This window comes from Natrix helvetica (genome assembly GCF_964273705.1).
Source record: "Natrix helvetica genome assembly, chromosome: 2".
Taxonomy (NCBI): Eukaryota; Metazoa; Chordata; class Lepidosauria; order Squamata; family Natricidae; genus Natrix; species Natrix helvetica.
In genome coordinates this window covers 199,465,382-199,485,148 of record NC_138552.1, presented here as the reverse complement: position 1 = coordinate 199,485,148, position 19,767 = coordinate 199,465,382, and the positions used below count along the sequence as shown (strand labels likewise).

The 19,767-nt window shown below is 39.3% G+C and overlaps 2 protein-coding genes across 3 annotated transcripts in view; both read left to right on the top strand.

The window, feature by feature from the left end:
• The window catches only part of HBS1L (HBS1 like translational GTPase), a 52,544-nt gene extending 48,444 nt beyond the window's left edge, over nt 1–4,100 (top strand). For both annotated transcript variants that reach the window (XM_081943237.1, XM_081943239.1), the window contains 3 exons: nt 1,911–2,011; nt 2,373–2,517; nt 3,469–4,100. In XM_081943237.1, the coding sequence (XP_081799363.1) occupies nt 1,911–2,011; nt 2,373–2,517; nt 3,469–3,480 (258 nt within the window). In that variant the 3' untranslated portion in view covers nt 3,481–4,100. The remainder of the gene's footprint in view (nt 1–1,910; nt 2,012–2,372; nt 2,518–3,468) is intronic.
• Nucleotides 4,101–4,245: 145 nt separating this feature from the next.
• ALDH8A1 (aldehyde dehydrogenase 8 family member A1) lies at nt 4,246–19,052 on the top strand. Its single transcript, XM_081943240.1, has 7 exons — nt 4,246–6,289; nt 8,959–9,106; nt 10,038–10,193; nt 12,596–12,745; nt 13,353–13,609; nt 14,556–14,717; nt 15,528–19,052. Exons 1-7 carry the CDS (start codon nt 6,152–6,154, stop codon nt 15,990–15,992), a joined length of 1,476 nt encoding a protein of 491 aa, XP_081799366.1. The 5' UTR covers nt 4,246–6,151; the 3' UTR covers nt 15,993–19,052.
• The last annotated feature ends 715 nt before the right edge of the window (nt 19,053–19,767 follow it).

Below are 19,767 nucleotides of genomic sequence, written 5' to 3'. Positions count from 1 at the left end.
TGCCTTTTAAAATGGACTCATGGTGCTAAAAGAATTTTACATGCCAATGTTTTCTTGCCATTCTCAGCACAAAATAGAGAGATTGTAGCATTCTAGGTGAAGATGGATATACAGGTAGCCCTTACAGCAGCAATTGTAACCAGATTTTCCTTCATTACGTGATGCAATCATAAAGCACAATCACTTAGCAACAGCAAGCTCTGGAGACCTGGTTATTGTCACCAACCAAATTTTACCTTTGTTAGGTGAGACAACTTTCTGCTGGCTTCCCACAACCAAATCAGTGGGGAAGCGAGCAGGAAGTTGCAAGTTCCAGGTAGCTTGCAATCAGGTTGCTAAGGTAGGTAATAGGTGATGGGTAAGTGGTTGCTGCCAGAGTGGGGGCAGGAGGGTGTGTTTGAGGTTGTGAAGGAGGCTTGGGAAGGTTTCATGTGAGGGAGGCACAATGAGAGTGAGTGAGTGAGGTGAGTGGGTGTAAGGATGAGAGTGAGGTGCAGTGAGGTTGGGAGGATGTGGAGACACAGCAAGGCAGGTGGTGTTCTGACCTAGGCTTCCCCAGCAGCACGAATCCAAGTCCTCGTCCCAATAAACCCCTTTTATTTAATTTACAGTGAATTCCTCTCTAGCGAAGTTCCGGCCCACAGTCTTTCAAGATAGTTCACAATTACCAACCTTTCTCAGGCTTGGAGAGTGGCCTGGCTGATATCTTTCAGATGTTGCAATACTTGGAAAAATGCAGGAATGAATTAATTCCCTCCTGCAAACACCCCTCCCCTTTCGCTGCTCTTATTCCCCATGGGAAGGGCTGTTCCCTGTCCACCTGTGGCTTTACTCCCAGGTTGAACCTTGTTCCTTAGCTGTTCCCTTCATCTGGCAACTCTGCACATGCACACACTGGGAACAGGCTCCAGCTGTTTGTCTGCCTCACTGATGTCTGACTCTGAAGGCAGCTGATAACTGTCAGATGACCCCGGCCCCATCTCTGCCTCCAACGCAGAGCACTTGTCAGAGCCTTCCCCAGACTCCAGGACTGTCCCATGCTCCCCCCCAACCTCCTCACTGTCAAAATCTGCTGCCAGCTCTGCTGGCCGGCCACAACAGGTGGGAAGGCATCAGGGAGAATGTGCAGGGATGCACAAGGCTTAGGAAGGATGAACAAAGGTGTAAGGGGATGCATGAAAATACGAGGGAGGTGAAGCAGGGCTCAGGGAGGGTACAAGAATGTGCCCAAGGATATGAGGGAGATTTGAGGCTCAGGAAGGGGGTGTGAGAGGCACAATGGGGCTTGGGAAGAGTAAACAAGGGGACATGGGTATGCATGTGAGGGTCAGTGAGGCTCGGAGGTACACACATGCATAGTGGGCTAGCCATGGCAAGGCGCAGGGTGGGTGTGCAGAGATGCACAAGTGGATGGTGTGACATGAGGTTAGAAGGGCTGGGGGAGAATGGAATGGATGGGGAAACTTACCTCAGTGACTTGCCAGCTTCCTCAGTGACTTTCAGAGGAAGCTTGCAAAGAAAGTCACAAATGGCTGTCACATGATGGCAAGGTGCTGCAACTGTTTGTAAATGCAAGCTGGTTGCCAAGCACCCAGATAGCAATCATGTGACTGTAGGTGTGCTGGGATTGCCAGAATTCTAAGGACTAGTTCATAACCATCATTTGTTCAGTGCCATCTTAACTTTAGTCACTGACAGAATGGTTGTAATAATTCAGAAGAGTTTCAAAATACTGATAAGGGAGAAAATAGGAAAGTGTCACTTTATATTGTACAATAAAATACAAATGTAGAATTGATCAAAATCTCCCATTGTCTTTTTATGTTGTATTCATAGAACTTTTTTTTTCCAGGTAAACTTGTATTTTGTCAATTGCTGACAATGTCAATTAAAGTGAAATTTTATTTTAGGTGCTCTTACATTTTCAAACTGTAAGTGAGCCTGCTACTATTAGGAAATTGCTGAGTGTGCTTCATAAGAGTACTGGTGAAGTTGCCAAGAAAAAACCTAAGTAAGTATGTTAAGGTAATATGTTAATATACAAATGTCGGTGTAATTAATATAGTTTAATATAGTTTAAAACTGGTAGAAATTGAATGTAAAATCAGTGACCATGATATATTTTAAATAATTGCTGTTAACATTAGTGCCTACCGAGTGTTTTATTCGTATTGACAAGTGTAATGCGGAAGTGTAAGGTGTATTTGCAGGCTGCATTTTCTGAATTATTGAAAGAGTGTTGCTATATAAGCACAATTTTAGGTGGAAACTATACTAAATCTTCTGTTCTGTATATCTGGAAACACAAGCATACATAATCGAATTGCCTTTCATAGTAATATAATTCTTAACAAGTTTTCTTTTCTTTGTAGGTGTCTGACAAAAGGGCAGAATGCTTTAATAGAACTACAGACTCAAAGGCCTATTGCTTTGGAGCTTTATAAAGACTTTAAAGAACTTGGGAGATTTATGTTGCGCTATGGAGGATCCACTATAGCAGCAGGAGTAGTTGTGGAGGTACAGTGTTGTTGTGAATGCTTTTATAAATGCTAATTATGAAATCATAGGCTGTGTCTCTTGTTAACCATTTTAAATAAATAAACATATATGCACTATTAACATTTGAGTAACCAGCTCTGACGATGCTAATATAGTTAGTGTAAAATATTTTGTTAAACATTTTTAATGAAACATACATTTATTTTTAATAAAACATAAGCACTGTAAAAATAATTAAATTTTTAGTTCCCAAAACTTACCTTGTCAATTGTTATTAGAAATGTTCTCTTCTGTTTTGTCATCTTCCTTTCTTCCCTAAGATAGTTTATAACTAAGGATTGGTTACTTAGCACTTGCATCTGCTTTTTGCAAGATTTTAATCTGTAGATTAGTTTGAATCAATCCACCCTTCTTTAGCTATGTACCTGTTTGCAACTGGGTTGTCTATCTCAGGATGCAAAGACATGATTAGATATGTCTTGTGCTTCACTGTCTCCATTTTTAAACTTACTTCAGTGTAAATACGCAAGGCTCCTAGTTTGAATCAGGACCAATTTATGCAGAGAGAGGAATGTAAACCATTTCCCCAGAAAAATGCATGCAATGGGTATACACTCCTGATCTTGATCTTTCTTTGAATTTACCTAAGGAAAATATATCGTCTGATTTGATTGTCATTCTGGACTGGGCCCTAGATTTTACCTATGGCTATATATGTATTGATATTTACTTTTAAAATATTGAACTTGAATTGATTAATAAGCTTGGTGAGACAAAACTGGAATCCAAGAAGTCTAATATTGCATTTCTATATGCCTGGCCAGCTGTAGTGGCCAGTATTTCTCTGTACTTGATACAACATTATAGATCTACACTGCAGGCTTGTATATTTTTGGAGGGAAAGCTGTTCTCATAATATAACAGATGATTTTTTTTAAAATGTTCAATTATATTTCTGTTTTATTTTAGATTAAGGAGTGATAGTGTGCCAGTACATCTGCAATCCAGCCAAATGAAATCGTACGCTCAAATATACTTCTCTGAGGAATCCATTTGTATCTGCTGAAGGAACAAAGACAATTATGTATTGGCAATTATGTATTGGGTACTCTGCAAACATTTCAAGGCCATTGTTGCTGTAGAACAATTTACCAGCAAGAAAATACTCATTGCACTTTCTCACTGCATAAGTTTCAGCATATTCCCAAACTAAAATGTCATCCCATCAATAGTTCTAGTGGATCGTTTTCAAAAATTGATTGGAATGATGTATTAAAGAATGGTGATTCATCATGGAAAAAAATGTTACTTCCAGCCTTAAAGTTTGTTTACAATTTATAGGGAGAGCTGATACTTTGCTGCACGGTATTTTATAAATTACACATCAATTGAGCTAAAATATTTGAAGTTTTATACAACTATGTTTTCAAAGAATCCTGTTTCCTTCTGTTTTAGAAAACATTATGTAATGCTGCACCTACAACCTAATTTCTTTCCATCCTCATTTTATTTAAACAATTGAGTAGATATAGCTTATCCAATAATGATTAATTTTATTTTTTAAATTGCAGAAGTATAATAAAGTAGTCATCTGAGCATAATTTTGGCTTTTTCCATAGTCTTTTATGAATTAAAATCCTGACAAAAAGGATTGGTTTTGATGGAACAAAACATACTGTCTACATGAGTTATCTGATTGTTGTACTTAAAAATAAAGCTCCTATTGCAACTCCCCAAAGCCAGTCAAAACAGATAAGTTTATAAGGTATACTTTTATATGAGTAAGAGAATTGAAGCATGTAGTCTTTCTGCATAAATATATATTCGTTGTTACGTAAAGCTTTCTTCATTTCAGTAGTGTGTGTATGTACATCTTTGAGTACATCTGAGAGATGGAGAAAACAGGAATAATTACCGTATTTTTTGGCGTACAAGACACACTGGAGTATAAGACGCACCTAGATTTTAGAGGAGGAAAACATGGAAAAAAGTATTCTGAGCCAAATGTGTAGTTATATATTATTTAATAAAATACCAGTATAGCAGAATAATTTTTATAACCATGTATACCGTTTACAACTATGTATACTTTTTACAACCATGTAAAGTCAAAGTCATAATTAAAATAACCCCCTGCAAACAGGCAATAAGCCTTAACCCTAATCTGCAAACCAGTGGTGGGTTCCTGATCCCGGTGCAACCGGTACGGTGCAACGGGGCCAGGTGTCCACCACATGAATGCACGCAGCACGCACGCACATGTGTGCGACATGCACATACTTACTTACCGCCCGTGATGCCTCCGTGACGCTCCAGCTCCTTGGTGGAGCATTGTGCAGGCGCTGTACGCTCCGTGCGTGGAAGCCTCAAACAGCTCAAATACAGATGAGCGCAGGTGGGCCCTTCATAACACCATACCAGAACAGTACCTGGTGCTCCCAGCAGGCACTGGAACGCCCATACCAGGGCGTCCCGGTCATATCCCACCACTGCTGCAAACAGGCAATAAACCTTAAACCTTAAGTCTAACCCATTACAAATGTGCTAATCTTAACCCTAAGACTAACCCTTGACAGCTTTAAGACTTGTGGACTTCAACTCCCAGAATTCCTCATCCAGTCATGTTACCTCAGGGATTCTGGGACTTAAAAGTCCACAACTCTTAAAGCTGTCAAGTTTGAAGACCCTTGCGACCCCTAATCATTTATAATCAGGTGCTTATCTGTTAGGCGGCTCAGGCATTGCCCCGGAAGCAGGTGGCAGGCTCCCCGGGCAGCGGCAGAGAGGCTCGGGCGGCTTTCGCTTCGCTTGGAAGCAGGTGAGGCTGGCTCCCCGGGCAGTGTTGGGGTAGCTCGGGTGGCTGTAGCTTTGGCCTGGGAGCAGGTGGCAGGCTCCCTAGGCAGTGGCGGGGATTGGTGGTTGGATCAGCCTCCCAGAACACCGCCAATCAGCTGCCTGTTGCCATCCATTGCTGCTGTTGCTGCCGTTGCCACCACCGCACCAACTTCCTCCCTCCCCCCCAGGTATGGCTGATGCAACATTCGGAGTAGAAGATGCACCCAGATTTTCACCCTCTTTTTTGGGGAAAAAGGTACTCTGAAAAATAGGGTAAATAACAAATATTGGAAATTGGAAATCATTCTATATCTACTGTAATCAACGGTTCTAAATACACTTTATGTCTTGAATTAGATTGCCCATGACACCTCACTTTTCTTTTTAATTTTTTTGCCACACCTCATTGATAAATTGCATTCTCTCCTAGAAATACTTGGAAGGAATTACAACAACAACAACAATCTAATCCATTTTTCCTGGGTGCAGTATAGGTTTATCCACTCCACATCGTGTGTTACAGTACAATAAACAAGCTTACTAAAAACGAAATAAACCCTCAAAGTTACTGCCAGCATTTAAGGTTGGAATCCTTTATAATGCCGTTTTATGAAGCGAATCATACTATGCTGATTAAATTATTTCCACAATGTTTATAGTTATAGTTCATTTGGTTTAGGCTGTGGACGCATGTCAGTTTTTGATCAGTCTAGCAATAATTGCCAAAAGAGGAGGAGTTGAAGCTGGCAAATAAAGAAGAGTGCTCTGTAAATCACAAATGTAGCAGCCGTGCGTGGACAGTGCAAACTGAACTGCAATGACCCTCCCTCAGACTCACTTGATTTTGGAGAACTATATCGGTGGCCAGTTTGTGCCATGTTCCTCATATCTAGATTCTTACGACCCATCTATTGGTGAAGTGTATTGTAAAGTACCCGATAGTGGCAGGGAAGAGGTGAGTTCCTACAGAAATGTATATTAAACGTTTTCATGATTTTGTAGAGTTGTACAAAAACATTGCATGGGGTGTTTGTAATAATTGTGACCATAAATCGTCCTGAAATATTGGCTAGTTTGAATGTTATATTGAATTATGTTTTTTTTGCCTGTAGGAGATGATAAGGCTATATTTCAGTATAAATCACACGGTGTCTTGTCAGCAGCAATAGCCCTCGATCAGCAGCTCAAAGTTCAACGCCATTTCCTTTGAAGTGTCTTTTTTATGTGGGAATTGTGTCAAACTTCAAGGCAAAATGAAAAGAAAAAAAAATACTCATAGCTTTCCTTATTGGCTTCTTGATTCCTTTAAAAGGCCCAGTCAAAATAATAATTGTACCATCTAATCACTGAGGTTGGAAATAAAATACTATTCTACACTTTTACAACTTTAACTTCGACCTTTAGCATTCAATTCCAGTCAATCAAATGTTTGCTTAAGTATACATAAACAGTGGTTGAAGTATAACCAGCATTTTTTTTTCCCTAAACTTACACTGTGGACTTTTGCCCTCTTATTTTCTTATGCAAACAGAAAATGGATTGTATATTAGATACATAGAAAAATATGTTTGAAGAATAATCATGATTGCTCATTTAATACTGTGGTCAGCAGGACAAGAAAGCGGGCATTTTGATTTTAAGCTTCTTGGGGTATCCAATATGTTTTACCCTCAGCCTTGTATTTAACCTTTGACTCACATATCAAAGGCAAGATCAGGACAAAGAAAGCAGCAAGACAAGTTCAAAGCATAACATTTGAATTAATTTGAATTCAGTTAAATAATGAATTAAATTAATTTATTATAATTAAATTCATGGTATTGTGTATGTATGTATGTATGTATGTATGTATGTATGTATGTATGTATGTATGTATGTGTGTTACAACCCCTGGTATGCCCAAATATTGTAACACAAATACATACCTATTTCCCTGGCTTAGCTGATAAGGAGGAGATCCTGTGGCTTAGTGGCTAACAAATCTGCCTAATATGTAATACAGCCCAGGTTCAAATCCCAGTAAGGGTATGGCTAGCTGATGAGAGCTAAATAGCTTGAAATAGATCTATACTAGTCTCCCTTTATTTATTTATCAGCACAAATACAACATATATATATTCTTAGATAGCAAATTTTAGATAATCTTTGGGGAAGGGCCATATGCTAGGCATGAATGCACCCAGGTGTAGCACATTGGATGCTACTGTACCCTGCAGAGACAATTTCAGTTACTGATTAGTTTGAAAATGCAAGTCGGTAATACTATGGCCTTGCTTAAAATGAAAGACATTGTGACAATTCTGCAGGATTCTGCAGGAGTAAAAGCTCAATAGTGCTGCCTAGTGGCTGTAGTTCTGAATTTTAATTTGGAAAGTAAGCAAGTAAAAAAATACCAAACGAGAACAAAAATGCCCCTTGAAGGGATGATAAAAACACATACAAATACATGTATCTATATGTGTCTATACATCAATTGGTATGTCTTACCCTTCTAATTCAAATACATTTGGCAAAGAGCTGTTCAGTTTCTACTTTTAACAGTCATGTCTAGATCAGTGATGGCAAACCTATGACGCATATCAAAGGTGATGCATCAACACATTTTGGCTGACACACCAGTGTTAACCAACACCCAATAACTATTCTTGAAAGCATACCCCACTCTCAGGTTTGGAGGCTTTGGAGGCCACATGGAATGGGCTGTCTCTCTCACGGCCTCCCAATCCTCTGGAGGTTATGTGAGAGGGTCGTGCTCTTGCGTGGCCTTTGAGTCTCCAAAAATCATGTGAGAACAGAGCATGCTTTTGTATGGCTTTTGGAGGCTTCTGAGGCTGTGGAAGAGCATTCTCCAAAGCTGCTTCAAGAATAAAGGCCTTCTGCGACCTGGAGCAGCCTCAGGTAGGTGGTAGGGACCTGTCAACAAAAAAGAGAGCACCACCTGAAGATAAGGGATGCATAGCAGCACTGGACTATGGAGGCAATCACACTTGGGGAACGGAGTGACGGGGCTTTTTCGAATGGCAACAGTAGCCCTAGGGCTAAAGTCAAAGCTCAGGCCTTTACTTCAGGCTCAGCCAGTGCACTGTCACTGAGTGTTGCTATTCAGTGTGGCTTAAATGGGAGGTGGGGGGGGGGGGGAGAAAATATTTTCTCTTCTTTGGAGAGGAGTGTGCAATGCCATCCAGTTAGGTATTTTCCACATTTTTGACATGCTGAGCCCAAAAGGTTCACCATCACTGGTCTAGATCAAGCTTGCCCAGGAGAAAAGGCGTTGGTCCTTACCTGAGATGCCTCTTCTCGTAGAGTGGAGGTAGCATCCAGTTCCGACTCAGTCCTCACAATGAGTGGATGAAGGTCAACCCAGTCTGGATGCTACCTCCACCACTATGGAGAAGAACATTATTCTGTATTGTAATCGATCAGGATGACAAAAATCCTCTCAGCTTATAAATAAAGCTTATTATTGGTTTTTATCTAACCCAGGATGACATAGCAGGGGATCTGAACTCTGGCCTCCAAAGAAGCGGTATTTGTTTTCTGCTTTCTCTTAGTTTCTGTTAACATCTAGCACCATACAGGCTTTTGCTCATGCAGACACATGTGTTTACCCATTGCATTTTTAAGGTGGAAGCTGCTGTCAAAGCTGCCCAAAATGCTTTCCCAGGATGGTCTGCCAAAAGTCCACAGGAAAGGTCAAAAATAATGAGCAAGTTAGCAGACCTTATTGAAGAAAATCTGGAGTCATTTGCGCAAGCAGAATCAAAAGATCAAGGTAAAGGAAAAAACCTGTTAACCCCGGGGGGGGGGTTGTGCGCATAGCATTATAGGTTTGGGCACACCCGCGCATGGCCCCCTTGCTTTTGGCATGCAATCCAAAAAAGGTTAGCAGTCACTGCCTTAGATGAACAACACAAACAACTTGCCTATTCCTTGTCTGAATGGACAAATTGGAATTGGGCCCTTTCTCACATTCACATTTAAAGATAAAAACAAAAATACTTTCTTTATTTACTGATTTATCTGGTTTTGAATCATTTGTGTCTTTAGCTATGTATTCAGGTGCTGAATTACAGTTGTTTCTTTTTGACGAGCTCCTTATATTTAATGCAACTGCAGACAGATATAGCATGCTGGGAATAATTAAATTTCTGCATGGACAAAAATTATTTTAGGGATGGATCTCCTTGTTTGTATTGTTGCAGAATTCTTGTTTGTCTTCTATGTGATAGATAAACTTACAATCTAAAGATGTATTCTCATGGTCAAATGTGGCCAGAAACACTTACGTGGGTTTGCCCATAATCCTTTAATAATCCTTTTGCTTTCTTGTGTTTTTGAAGTTTTACTTTTGAACTTTTAGATTGTCTCCACTGCTTAATAATTAGACAACTTTCATTCTTTGCTTAAAAACAGTTCTTACAAAAACTGTTTAGAACATAAAACCTATTGAAAAGATTGGTCAGTGATGGATTTCAATTTATTTTACTACCGGTTCGCTCTTGAATGTGCATGCCTGCGCCAGCATTCGCACGCTCACACAGAGCATCCAGATGGATGGGCGGAGCCTCCCACCACCACCGCTACCGTTTCACCTGATCCGGGGCGAACCAGCAGAAACCCACCTCTGTGATTGGTACATTTCAAAAGCATTGCAGCAACATCTGCAAGTATAAAATTATTTGGTAAATATCCTTCTGTTCCAGGAAAAACCATTTCTTTTGCCAGAACAGTGGACATACCCCGAGCAGTATACAATTTTCGCTTTTTTTCATCATCTATCCTTCATAAGACAACAGAATGTACACAGATGGATCATATGGGCTGCATGCACTATACTGAAAGGTCACCAGTGGGAATTGGTAAGTCTTTGTCAAAGAGCTGCAAGTGGTTTTTCAAAAAAAAGAAAAATGATCTTTTTAGGACAAGGGTAATGTTAGTAAATTTAGTTTATTTCACAAGCAGTGATAGCAGATAGTAGATATTAGTCCAAACACAATTCAAAGAACAAACAATTGCTTACAGTCGCAGTTCACGTTCCAGTCATCAAGTCATCAATCATAGGACAAGCAGAGAGAGAATCAGAGAGAGAATGAGCTCTCCTGACTTCCTCTTATAGCAAAGCTAATTATATCTGTTGGGTACATTCACTCATTTAAAGTAACAGCGACCATTTGTCATGGTAGATATCTATCTCTATCTATCTATCTATCTATCTATCTATCTATCTATCTATCTATCTATCATCTATCTATCTATCTATCTATCTATCTATCTATCTATCTATCTATCTATCTATCTATCTATCTATCTATCTATCTATCTATCTATCTATCTATCTACCTATCTTGCCTGCCCAACACTAGGAGTATACTCCCAACAGTGCATATTGCTTTATTTTATATACTAATTTTTTCCCCTTTTTGTTTTAACCCAGAGATACTCAGTTCCATTTGGCCCACAAAACACGGGTATTGTTCCCCAGCATTGTTACCAAATTATTATTTTTAAGATAACAAAAGGGGGGAAATATTAAATGTATGACTGCCGCCTAATCATATTCTCTTAAATGAATTAAATGAAATTAGGTTTTGTTCTAGCTTTATTCACTAGTTTGAAGAACATAGTCCTTGGCATGCCATTTAAAGGCTTATGTAGTCTGTAGTAATTGTGTGATCACAATTCCAACTTCCTGCTGGCTTTTCCATTGACATTGCTTCTGGGAAGCCAGCAGGGAATAGAGAAAATTGCAATCATGTGTCAGCATTTCGTTCCAATATTGTAATCATGAGCCAGTTGCCAAAGCACCCAGTTCATGATCATGTGACTGTAGAGATGTTGCAATGGCCAGAATTCCAAGGAGCTGTTGTAAATCCCTTTGTCCAACAATACCATAACTTTGAATGGTTGCTGACCTTAATAGTCATAACTCTAGGACTACCCGTAGTTTAAGTGGTTCTGAGTTGCAAGCATCTAGTGACCACTAGATGTCATCACTCACTTTTCAGTGTCTCTTTTCCCTGTAGTTTAGTGATCATATGGACTTTTATATCTCAAATCTGGTAGTTCTCTTCTAATACACAGCACAGCTTGAAATTTTCCATGCCTTTTTCTAACATAGGTAAGTCCATTATAATTAGTTCACTCAATTAGAATATAATTAATTGGCAAGATGCTATACTTTTAATAATGAGCCAAACCTGATATTGGGGGATGGCTTGCCTTGTTTTGCCTCAATAGCTTATTCAATTCAATAGCTTATAGAACCTGAACACTAGTTATTATTCCACATTTCCATTTACCTATTTCCTTTGCAGATAGTTTAGTACGAGGTCACCAACCTTTCGGACCTCAGGGACCACTAAATTCGTAATTTTAAATTCCACGGACCACTAATATGATCTACCTAATGACTGGGTGGGTAGGCGTGGCAAGGTGGTCATGTGACTGTGTGGGTGTGGCCAACTCGATGTCGCTCACATCGACGGGCGCCTTGCCAGTCTCTACTCCCCACTCCTCATCTGCCCGACTGGGCTCCTTAGGGTTCCAACAGGAAGCAGTTGCTGGAGCTAAGCAGCCACCATGAGAAAGAGTTGGTAAAACAGCAGGCTCAGTTCAAATTGGATCTGACCGAGAAGTAGGCTCAGCAGGAGCACTGAGGACTACTAGCATAGGCTTTACTAACAGAGGGAAGACTTGCAGGAGTGCATGGCCAGGTGCCAGCCCCTGGAGGCTCAGCGGGCTGAGCTGATCAGCCAGTTCCAGACCATGATGCAGTCCCACTTGAACAAGGCCGTCCGGCTCTTCGCTACCAGTGGCAGTTCCCTTCAGCCGTCAGCCTTCACCCAAAGCCCCGCACCAGGAGGCTGAAGCAGACCCCAAGTCAGAATTTCTGCCCCCTTCTGACCTGCACAAAAAGACCCAGAAGGGGGAGACTCTCTGCAGCAACACAAATGTTCATTGCACATATCAGGCCCAGGCGCGATATTTTGAGGACCCCTAGTTTAGTGCAATATAAAAAATACAATTAATTTTTCTGTGGACCATCAAAATTTCCTCTCAGACCATCAGTGGTCCATGGATCACCAGTTGGTGACTGCTGGTTTAGTACATAGATTGGGTGCTGAAACAAAAGATTACTGAAGCTTACATAGAGTTGTCATGCTCTGTTATCTAACTGGGTATCAAAAGGGGGCCATGGATTTCCTATGTATCAAGCTTCATGTTTAAACAGATTTGTTCCTTTTTTCTGTCTTTTTGAAAGCTGGATTAATTAGTCCTTGGAATTTGCCACTTTACTTACTGACATGGAAAATTGCCCCTGCTGTCATGTGTGGAAATACTGTAATTGCCAAACCAAGTGAAATGACATCCGTCACAGCCTGGATGATGTGCAAACTTCTGAATAAAGCAGGTATGCCAGAAAAGTAGCTCCACTGAAATAATTAAAGCAGTATACATATTAGTGATTCAGGAGACAAGTAGGTAACACTTTGATTCAAAGAGCTTACACATCAAATACGTGATCAAGGTAATATTCCATTGATAGCATGATTTAGAACCCGATTATAGATTGAACAATAGATAGATTGAAAAGATATCGTATAACAAGCAAGGAAGTTCCATCATATATAACCCTTGTATACTCTAAAAGTAGTTAGGATCATAGTCGTCATCATTTTAACGACCCCATAATCCCTTGTGGAGTCTGGGAAACTGAATGGAGCTAGCAGAGTGTTTTAATGACCAGATGCCCTTCCTGTCACCAATGCAGAGTTTTGTTCAACAGATATATTCACAGGGTGCCCAGAGACAGAAATATCTGCCTCTACCTAGGATTGAACTCACAGCCTCTTGATTGTTAGGCAAGAGCTCTACCTCTAGGCCACCGAAACACTCTAGTTAGGATCATAGTATTGTATTAAATATATATGTTTCTGAGTTGCCACTTAAATGGAATGTACTACATAATTATGGTGTTCGGTCTGTTTATGTGATTTTCCTCCTCTGCTGCCTACAAGGTTTTCCTCCGGGTGTGATAAATGTCGTGTTCGGAAGTGGGCCCAAAGCTGGAGATGCTCTTGTTTCCCATCCTGCGGTATCTCTGATTTCCTTCACTGGGAGCACACTCACTGGCCAACAAATCATCCAAAGGTCTGCTTTGTACTGTAAGAAACTTTCCTTGGAGCTAGGAGGCAAAAACCCAGCTATCATTTTTGAGGATGCCAACTTGGATCAATGTATTCCTGCCACTGTAAAGTCCAGTTTTGCTAACCAGGTATAAAAAGATAGTCGCTTTCTCATCCTTCCGCTTACACAAGCTTTACTTCTGAAGTTTGAGAAACTGTGGGTCCTCATGACAGATTTTAATATAAAATATCTTATTCTGAATCAGATGATTCTTTTTTTACTTATTGGAATTGGGCAGCTAATAAATTCCAATAAATAATGATAATATTTTTTTAAAAAAATCTGACTTAACATGGCATCCTCTCTCAGTGAATGTTGTTTATTTATTTAGCGTATGGCGAGTGAAGGTTGTGATATCCCTTGAAAATGATGGATGAGCAAGCTCCCTTTTTCTATCAGAATTTGTTTTGGAATAACTCTTTCTTGTTCATATCCTCATAGTTTGCCATTCCAAAGAGTCCCCCTGCTACTGTTCTACACAGAACATCCCAAAAGACTCAATATATCAGATCTAGTATAAGAGAATTCAGTGATTTACTTTCCTTAAATGGGTTGCCCGTGTCTTTTGTTACTGTGTCTTGGGACTCCTCACATCCGGGACTGGGTACTAGGAGGGGAGACAGCTAGTATTTCTGTAGCCTGCACACTCTTCCTTGGAAATACCAAGATAAAATATGACTTCTCTTCTCGCCTGTTGGGTATGAAAGCAGTAGTCTTAGAAGGAGTAAAACTTCCTACTCAATCATAGTTCCTCTCCACCCAAATGCTCCTTGTTATTTGGTAAAAATGGATAGGGATACTAACAACAAACTATAAGAGTTTGCTGATATTTATATTTATGGCATAATTGTAAATCTTAAGAGTTGTCCTGCTCTTACTGAAATCCAGAAAACAAATTCTTCCTTCGGTGAACTAAAGAGAGTTTTGCTCTGATACTAATATATTTTGTAAAGAACGTAAAAACTCATGCTTCAGTGAAATAATGACTCCTTATTGAATTTCTCCCTTGTCTATACATTGTTCGATCTTGCCAGGGCGAAATATGCCTATGTACCAGCAGAATCTTTGTTCAGAAGAGCATTTCTAAAGAATTCTTGAAAAGGTTTGTGGAAGTTGTTAAAAAATGGAAAGTTGGAAATCCTTCAGATCCCACAACTGATATGGGGGCATTGATAAGTAAAGATCATTTAGCAAAGGTAAACAATGTTGAAAATATTTTTCAATTTGCTAAATTATCTGCAAATATGTTTTCTTCCTCATTTGAGAAAGTATCGCAATATATGATGATAGAGATTTTCTTATATCTTGGTAATGATTTTTAGACAAAGAATAGATCTTGTTTAAACACTTGTTAAAACACTTGCTTTAAGTTGTTTCAGGCTCAGGGTATTTCCTAAAGCTTCCCCATCAAGACTTTTTTTCCATTAAGTAATTTTTCCAGTTGTCAAGTTTGCCTATTTTTTTATTATGCGCACTTAATATGACTAATTGAAACATCTCCTTAGTGATGTCAGATTCACTGTTGGGCGCACACAGTTGGAAACAATCTGATATTTCCTCTTACCAACTCATTTCTCGAATATATTGTCAGCAGAATTGAAGAAGACATTTCAGATTCTTCTACCATAACTTCAAATGTGTCTTAAGATTTTTCTAGCTTTCTTGATGTAATACAGTATTTAAAGTTTAATTAATAATGCTACATGAAATAATCACACAATGTTCCAATGATAAAATTGCATTGGCATTTTCCTGTTATACGATTTAAATGAATGAATTAAAGTAAATCAACCTTTAAACAGCTAATGTTATTTAAAATAGCATGTAAAACACAAGAGCTTAACTAATTCATACAATATGTCTAGATATAGGTTTTATATAGTAAATATGTAGGTGTGAGAGAGTATATTCATATGTGTTGGTCTTTCATTTCCTTATTGTTACTAACAATTTAAAATTATTGTCTTCTCTAAATACGCTCCTTGTTTTGTTGCTGCTCCTATTAGGTGAAGAAATATATCCAGCAGGCTCGGGCAGAGGGGGGCAAGATTCTTTGTGGAGAGGGAATAGATTCATTGGATCTTCCTCCAAGAAACCAAAATGGCTATTTCTTGCCTCCCACAGTTATCACAGACATTGATGATGATTCTTGTTGCATCCAAGATGAGATCTTTGGTCCTGTAGCTTGTGTAATGGTGTTTGACACAGAAGAGGAAGTGATTAGGAGAGCCAATGGAGTGAAATATGGCCTGGCAGCCACGGTCTGGTCAAACAATGTAGGCAGGATTCATCGTGTTGCTAAAAGACTCCAGTCTGGATTGGTGTGGACCAATTGTTGGCTTATCAGAGATCTGAATTTGCCCTTTGGGGGAATGAAAGCCTCTGGGATAGGTAGAGAGGGAGCTAAGGATTCGTATGAATTTTTTACTGAGGTGAAAACAGTTACCATAAAATATACTGAAATGAACTAATAGGAAGTAATTAGGGCCATAAGTCTGTGTGTGTTGCTTTGTCTCTCTTGATATATTGAGAAAAATGATGGTCATGGTTTATACTTGTATGTCTGCTAAGAGTACTGTAGAAAGGGGCATATGGAAATAATTACCATATTTTTCAGAGTTTAAGACGCACCAGAGTATAAGACGCACCAAGATTTTGAAGAGGTAAATTAAAAAAAAAAAGTTTTTGCACTCTGCAGACCTCCCAAAAATGGCCCATTTTTCACGAAAACGGCCCTGTTTTTTTCAAAGAAAAGGGCATGAATAGCCCTTAGGAGGCTTGTAGACTGCGCCTGCTCCCCCCCCCCCGAGCAAAAGACTGCCAGTTTTTCATGAAAACGGGCCCGTTTTCTGTCAAAAAAAGACATGCATAGCCTTTAGGAGGCTTATAGAGTGCTCCTGGGGGCTGGGGAGGGGGCAAAATTGAGCAAAAAACGGCCCATTGTTTGCTTATTTCTGCCCTCCCCAGTCCCCAGGAGCACTCTGAAAGCCTCCTAAAGGTTATGCATGGCCATTTTGATGAAGGGGGCAGGGTTTTGGAAGGCAAAAAGTGCTGTATTCAGTGTATAAGATCCACCCAGATTTTCAGCTTCTTTTTTGAGGGAAAAAGGTGCGTCATACTCTGAAAATATGGTATATGAGACTTTACAATGGAGTCTGTCATTAGCTTTGTTTTAACTTCAAAAGAGCTGATGAGTTTTATCTGGCTTAGAGTGCCGTTTCCACAACAATCAACTAGATGCTGATGGGAACTCAAGCAAGACATCTCCCTTCTCACTTGTATTTTTCAATAACTGCTTTGGAAACCATGCTATCTTTGAAAATAAAACTAAAATATGGTGCCCTAAACAGAATTGTTCACCATGTTTAATTTTTTTAAACTTTTCCAAGTTGGAAGCTACCATTATATCTTGTGGTAAAGAATTCCACCTGCTGATGTGTGAAGGGCTTCCTTTTAGCAGTCTTAAATTGAATATTCATTTTCACTGCATAATTCAAATGGTAGTACCCAGCTTTCCTCACCATCTGTCCTACCTCATTTAACTTGGATAATTTTGGTAGACCTTTCCAGAGTCTACAGGTCTATAAGCTCAATTTTGAGACAGTGACTAGATTGAACGCTGTCTTGTAAAGTATTGTATTGTTAAAGTTTATATAAAGTGCTGTATATAATTGATTCTTTAATTTTCTCTCTTTCCTAATTATCTGTAATGTGGAATATGGATAGTTGTCAACTTATGACCACAATTGAGGTCCAAATTTCTGTTGCTAAGTGAAACAGCTGTTAAGTGAGTTTTACAACCATTCTTGCCACAGTTGTTAAGTGAATCTTGCCTCTCCATTAGCTTTGCTTGTCAGACGGTCTCAAAAGATGATCACATGATTCATGGGACACTGCAACCTTCAATATGAGTTGCCAAGTGTTCAAATTTTAATTGCGTGACCATGGGGATGCTGCAATGGTTGTGAGTATGCAAAACTGTCATAAGTCACTTTTTTCAGTGCTGTTGTAACTTTGAATGGTCACTAAATGAACTGTCGTAAATCGAGAACAGACTGCATAACATTTTCTACAGCAGCCACCCACAGGATTGAAAATTTCACAGGGCTATCTTGTACAGCCTTAAGATCTCTTGTCAAGTGTGCCTCATTCAGCATCTAAGAAAGAAAACTCCCAACTCCATTTGAATAGAGAAAAAGGTACTTTTACTGGACATGAAATGAAAACAGCTGAAGCAAGATCTGAAGCAAGATCTGAAGCAAAAAAGTGCAAACTTGTACATATCAAAAGTTTACCCAAGACCCCCTCCTCCAGTTACCCCAACCCAATGTCCAATCTCCAGCTCTCAAAGGGGACGTGTGGGGTGCATCTTCAAGCAGCCTCATTCAGTTGGTATGCAGAGACAGTTGACCTTGACCAAGCCCAAACACAAGCCATCAGCATGCGCAGATGGTGAGAACAAACCACCCTCCGTGATATCTCCACCAGTACCTAGTATTCCCCCCCACCCATATCATGAGCCCCCACCCTCCCTGTTACTATGTCAGCCAAAGTAGAGGCTGGCATCTCTCTTCTAACCAGTAAGGAAAGGCCATTTTTAGGGCCATTTGTAGGGAAGATGAGGGGAGAAAAAGAGAATGGAAGCACATTGGAATAGAAAAGACCCATAATGAATATAGTATCAATTGAACATGCCCTCTACATCCATTAGTAGCAGCAAAGTGCATTAATGACCTATGCACAAGCACACATAGATTTGGTTAAAGCAACCTTCTGTTTTGAGATGATGAAAATAAACTTGCTTTAGGGATGGGGAAACCTTAGAACTAAATAGTGGAGGGTGAAGTGATTCATTACAACAGACCTACTTATGAGATACCGTTCAATACTTGCAAAAATCCTGAATGTTTAACAGCTTTTTCAACAGCTGTCTTATCCAACAAAATTGCATAACCATCATGAGGATTTGGTTTAATAGTTTTATGTCAAGCTGACGAGTCAATTCGTCTCTTAATTCCTACAGATGGAAATTAATGCTAGTCTGATTAGTCAGTTATTGCCAGTTGATTCCCTGTGTCCTGAATCTAGACATGTACACAATCATGCAAAGATTTCAAAATGATATATCTAAGTCTTTGCTCAAAACAATGCCAGCATTATTAATACTCATGTTTCGGCTGAAGTTCACTGTTTTCAGAAGTAAAATTGATTTAAACAAGATATTTTTTTTTTAAAAAAAATGAAATATATGAGAAGCCAGTGGAGTTGGGCAGTTTCATCCAGTAAATTATTAGTATGCACATGAGGAGAAATTAAAAGGAGAATTGCATTTCCTACAAAATTCCTACAGACTAAGGGAGGAAATACTTGGACTGCATTTTAATACAAAATGATCTAATTTATAGTTCCTGAGGTACGATATGAACTAGAACTGACATTGTCAATTGCACATTTTTAAATGTTTACACACAATTCACATACTGAGAAAACTGGTTCCATTAGTATATTATTTGAACCAATGAACATAACTTTTTTTTTAAAAAAAATAAATTTATAGAAAGCAAAATGGATATTTTATCTGTACTACAGACTAGTATCATCCAGTCTGGATCCACTCTGGGAACGGACATTTCTCTTTTCATAGGATCATACAGTTGGATAAACTTCCAAAAATCATGTACCACATCTAGAGATAACTAAGAGTCACCTTAAGGCGAAATGAGAGGCAAACACAATTAATAAATTTAATATTAAACTTATTAATAATGTAATATTAATTATTGTTAATAATAAAAACTATTCATAAGAATACATGGTTGCAAAAAATATCTAGACCACTAAAGGGCACCTATTTCTATTTCCTGCCATCCAGTGACTGGAAAGTTTTGCAAAATATGATTCAATTTTGTTTCAAGCAAAGAGAAAGAGCTATCTAGGTTCTACTTAACTCTCTCTAAAGTTGTCTTATCAATGATAAGGCAGAGAGAATGATCTTACACTATATATTTGTGACCAGGGGTGGGTTCTGTGCACACATGTGCAGTGCAATAAAAATTGTTCTGCGCATGCGCAGAAGCAAAAAACATCATGGCGGCACCTATGGCGCTGCCCAGAGAACTGATTCAGGGGCGTGGCAGGCCTGGATCGCTGCCGGTTCCAGCTGAACCGGTACAAACCAATACGAACCTAGCACTGTTTGTGACATAGTTTTCTGTCAGGAACGGAAAGCAATACCCATGGTCGTCC

Bases quoted from the DNA above. Each gene is read 5' to 3' on its own strand.
- ALDH8A1 (XM_081943240.1), top strand. From the start codon at position 6,152: ATGACCCTCCCTCAGACTCACTTGATTTTGGAGAACTATATCGGTGGC. The intron at 12,746-13,352 runs GTATGCCAGAAA...GCTGCCTACAAG, and splicing joins CAAACTTCTGAATAAAGCAG to GTTTTCCTCCGGGTGTGATA. The intron at 14,718-15,527 runs GTAAACAATGTT...TGCTCCTATTAG, and splicing joins GTAAAGATCATTTAGCAAAG to GTGAAGAAATATATCCAGCA.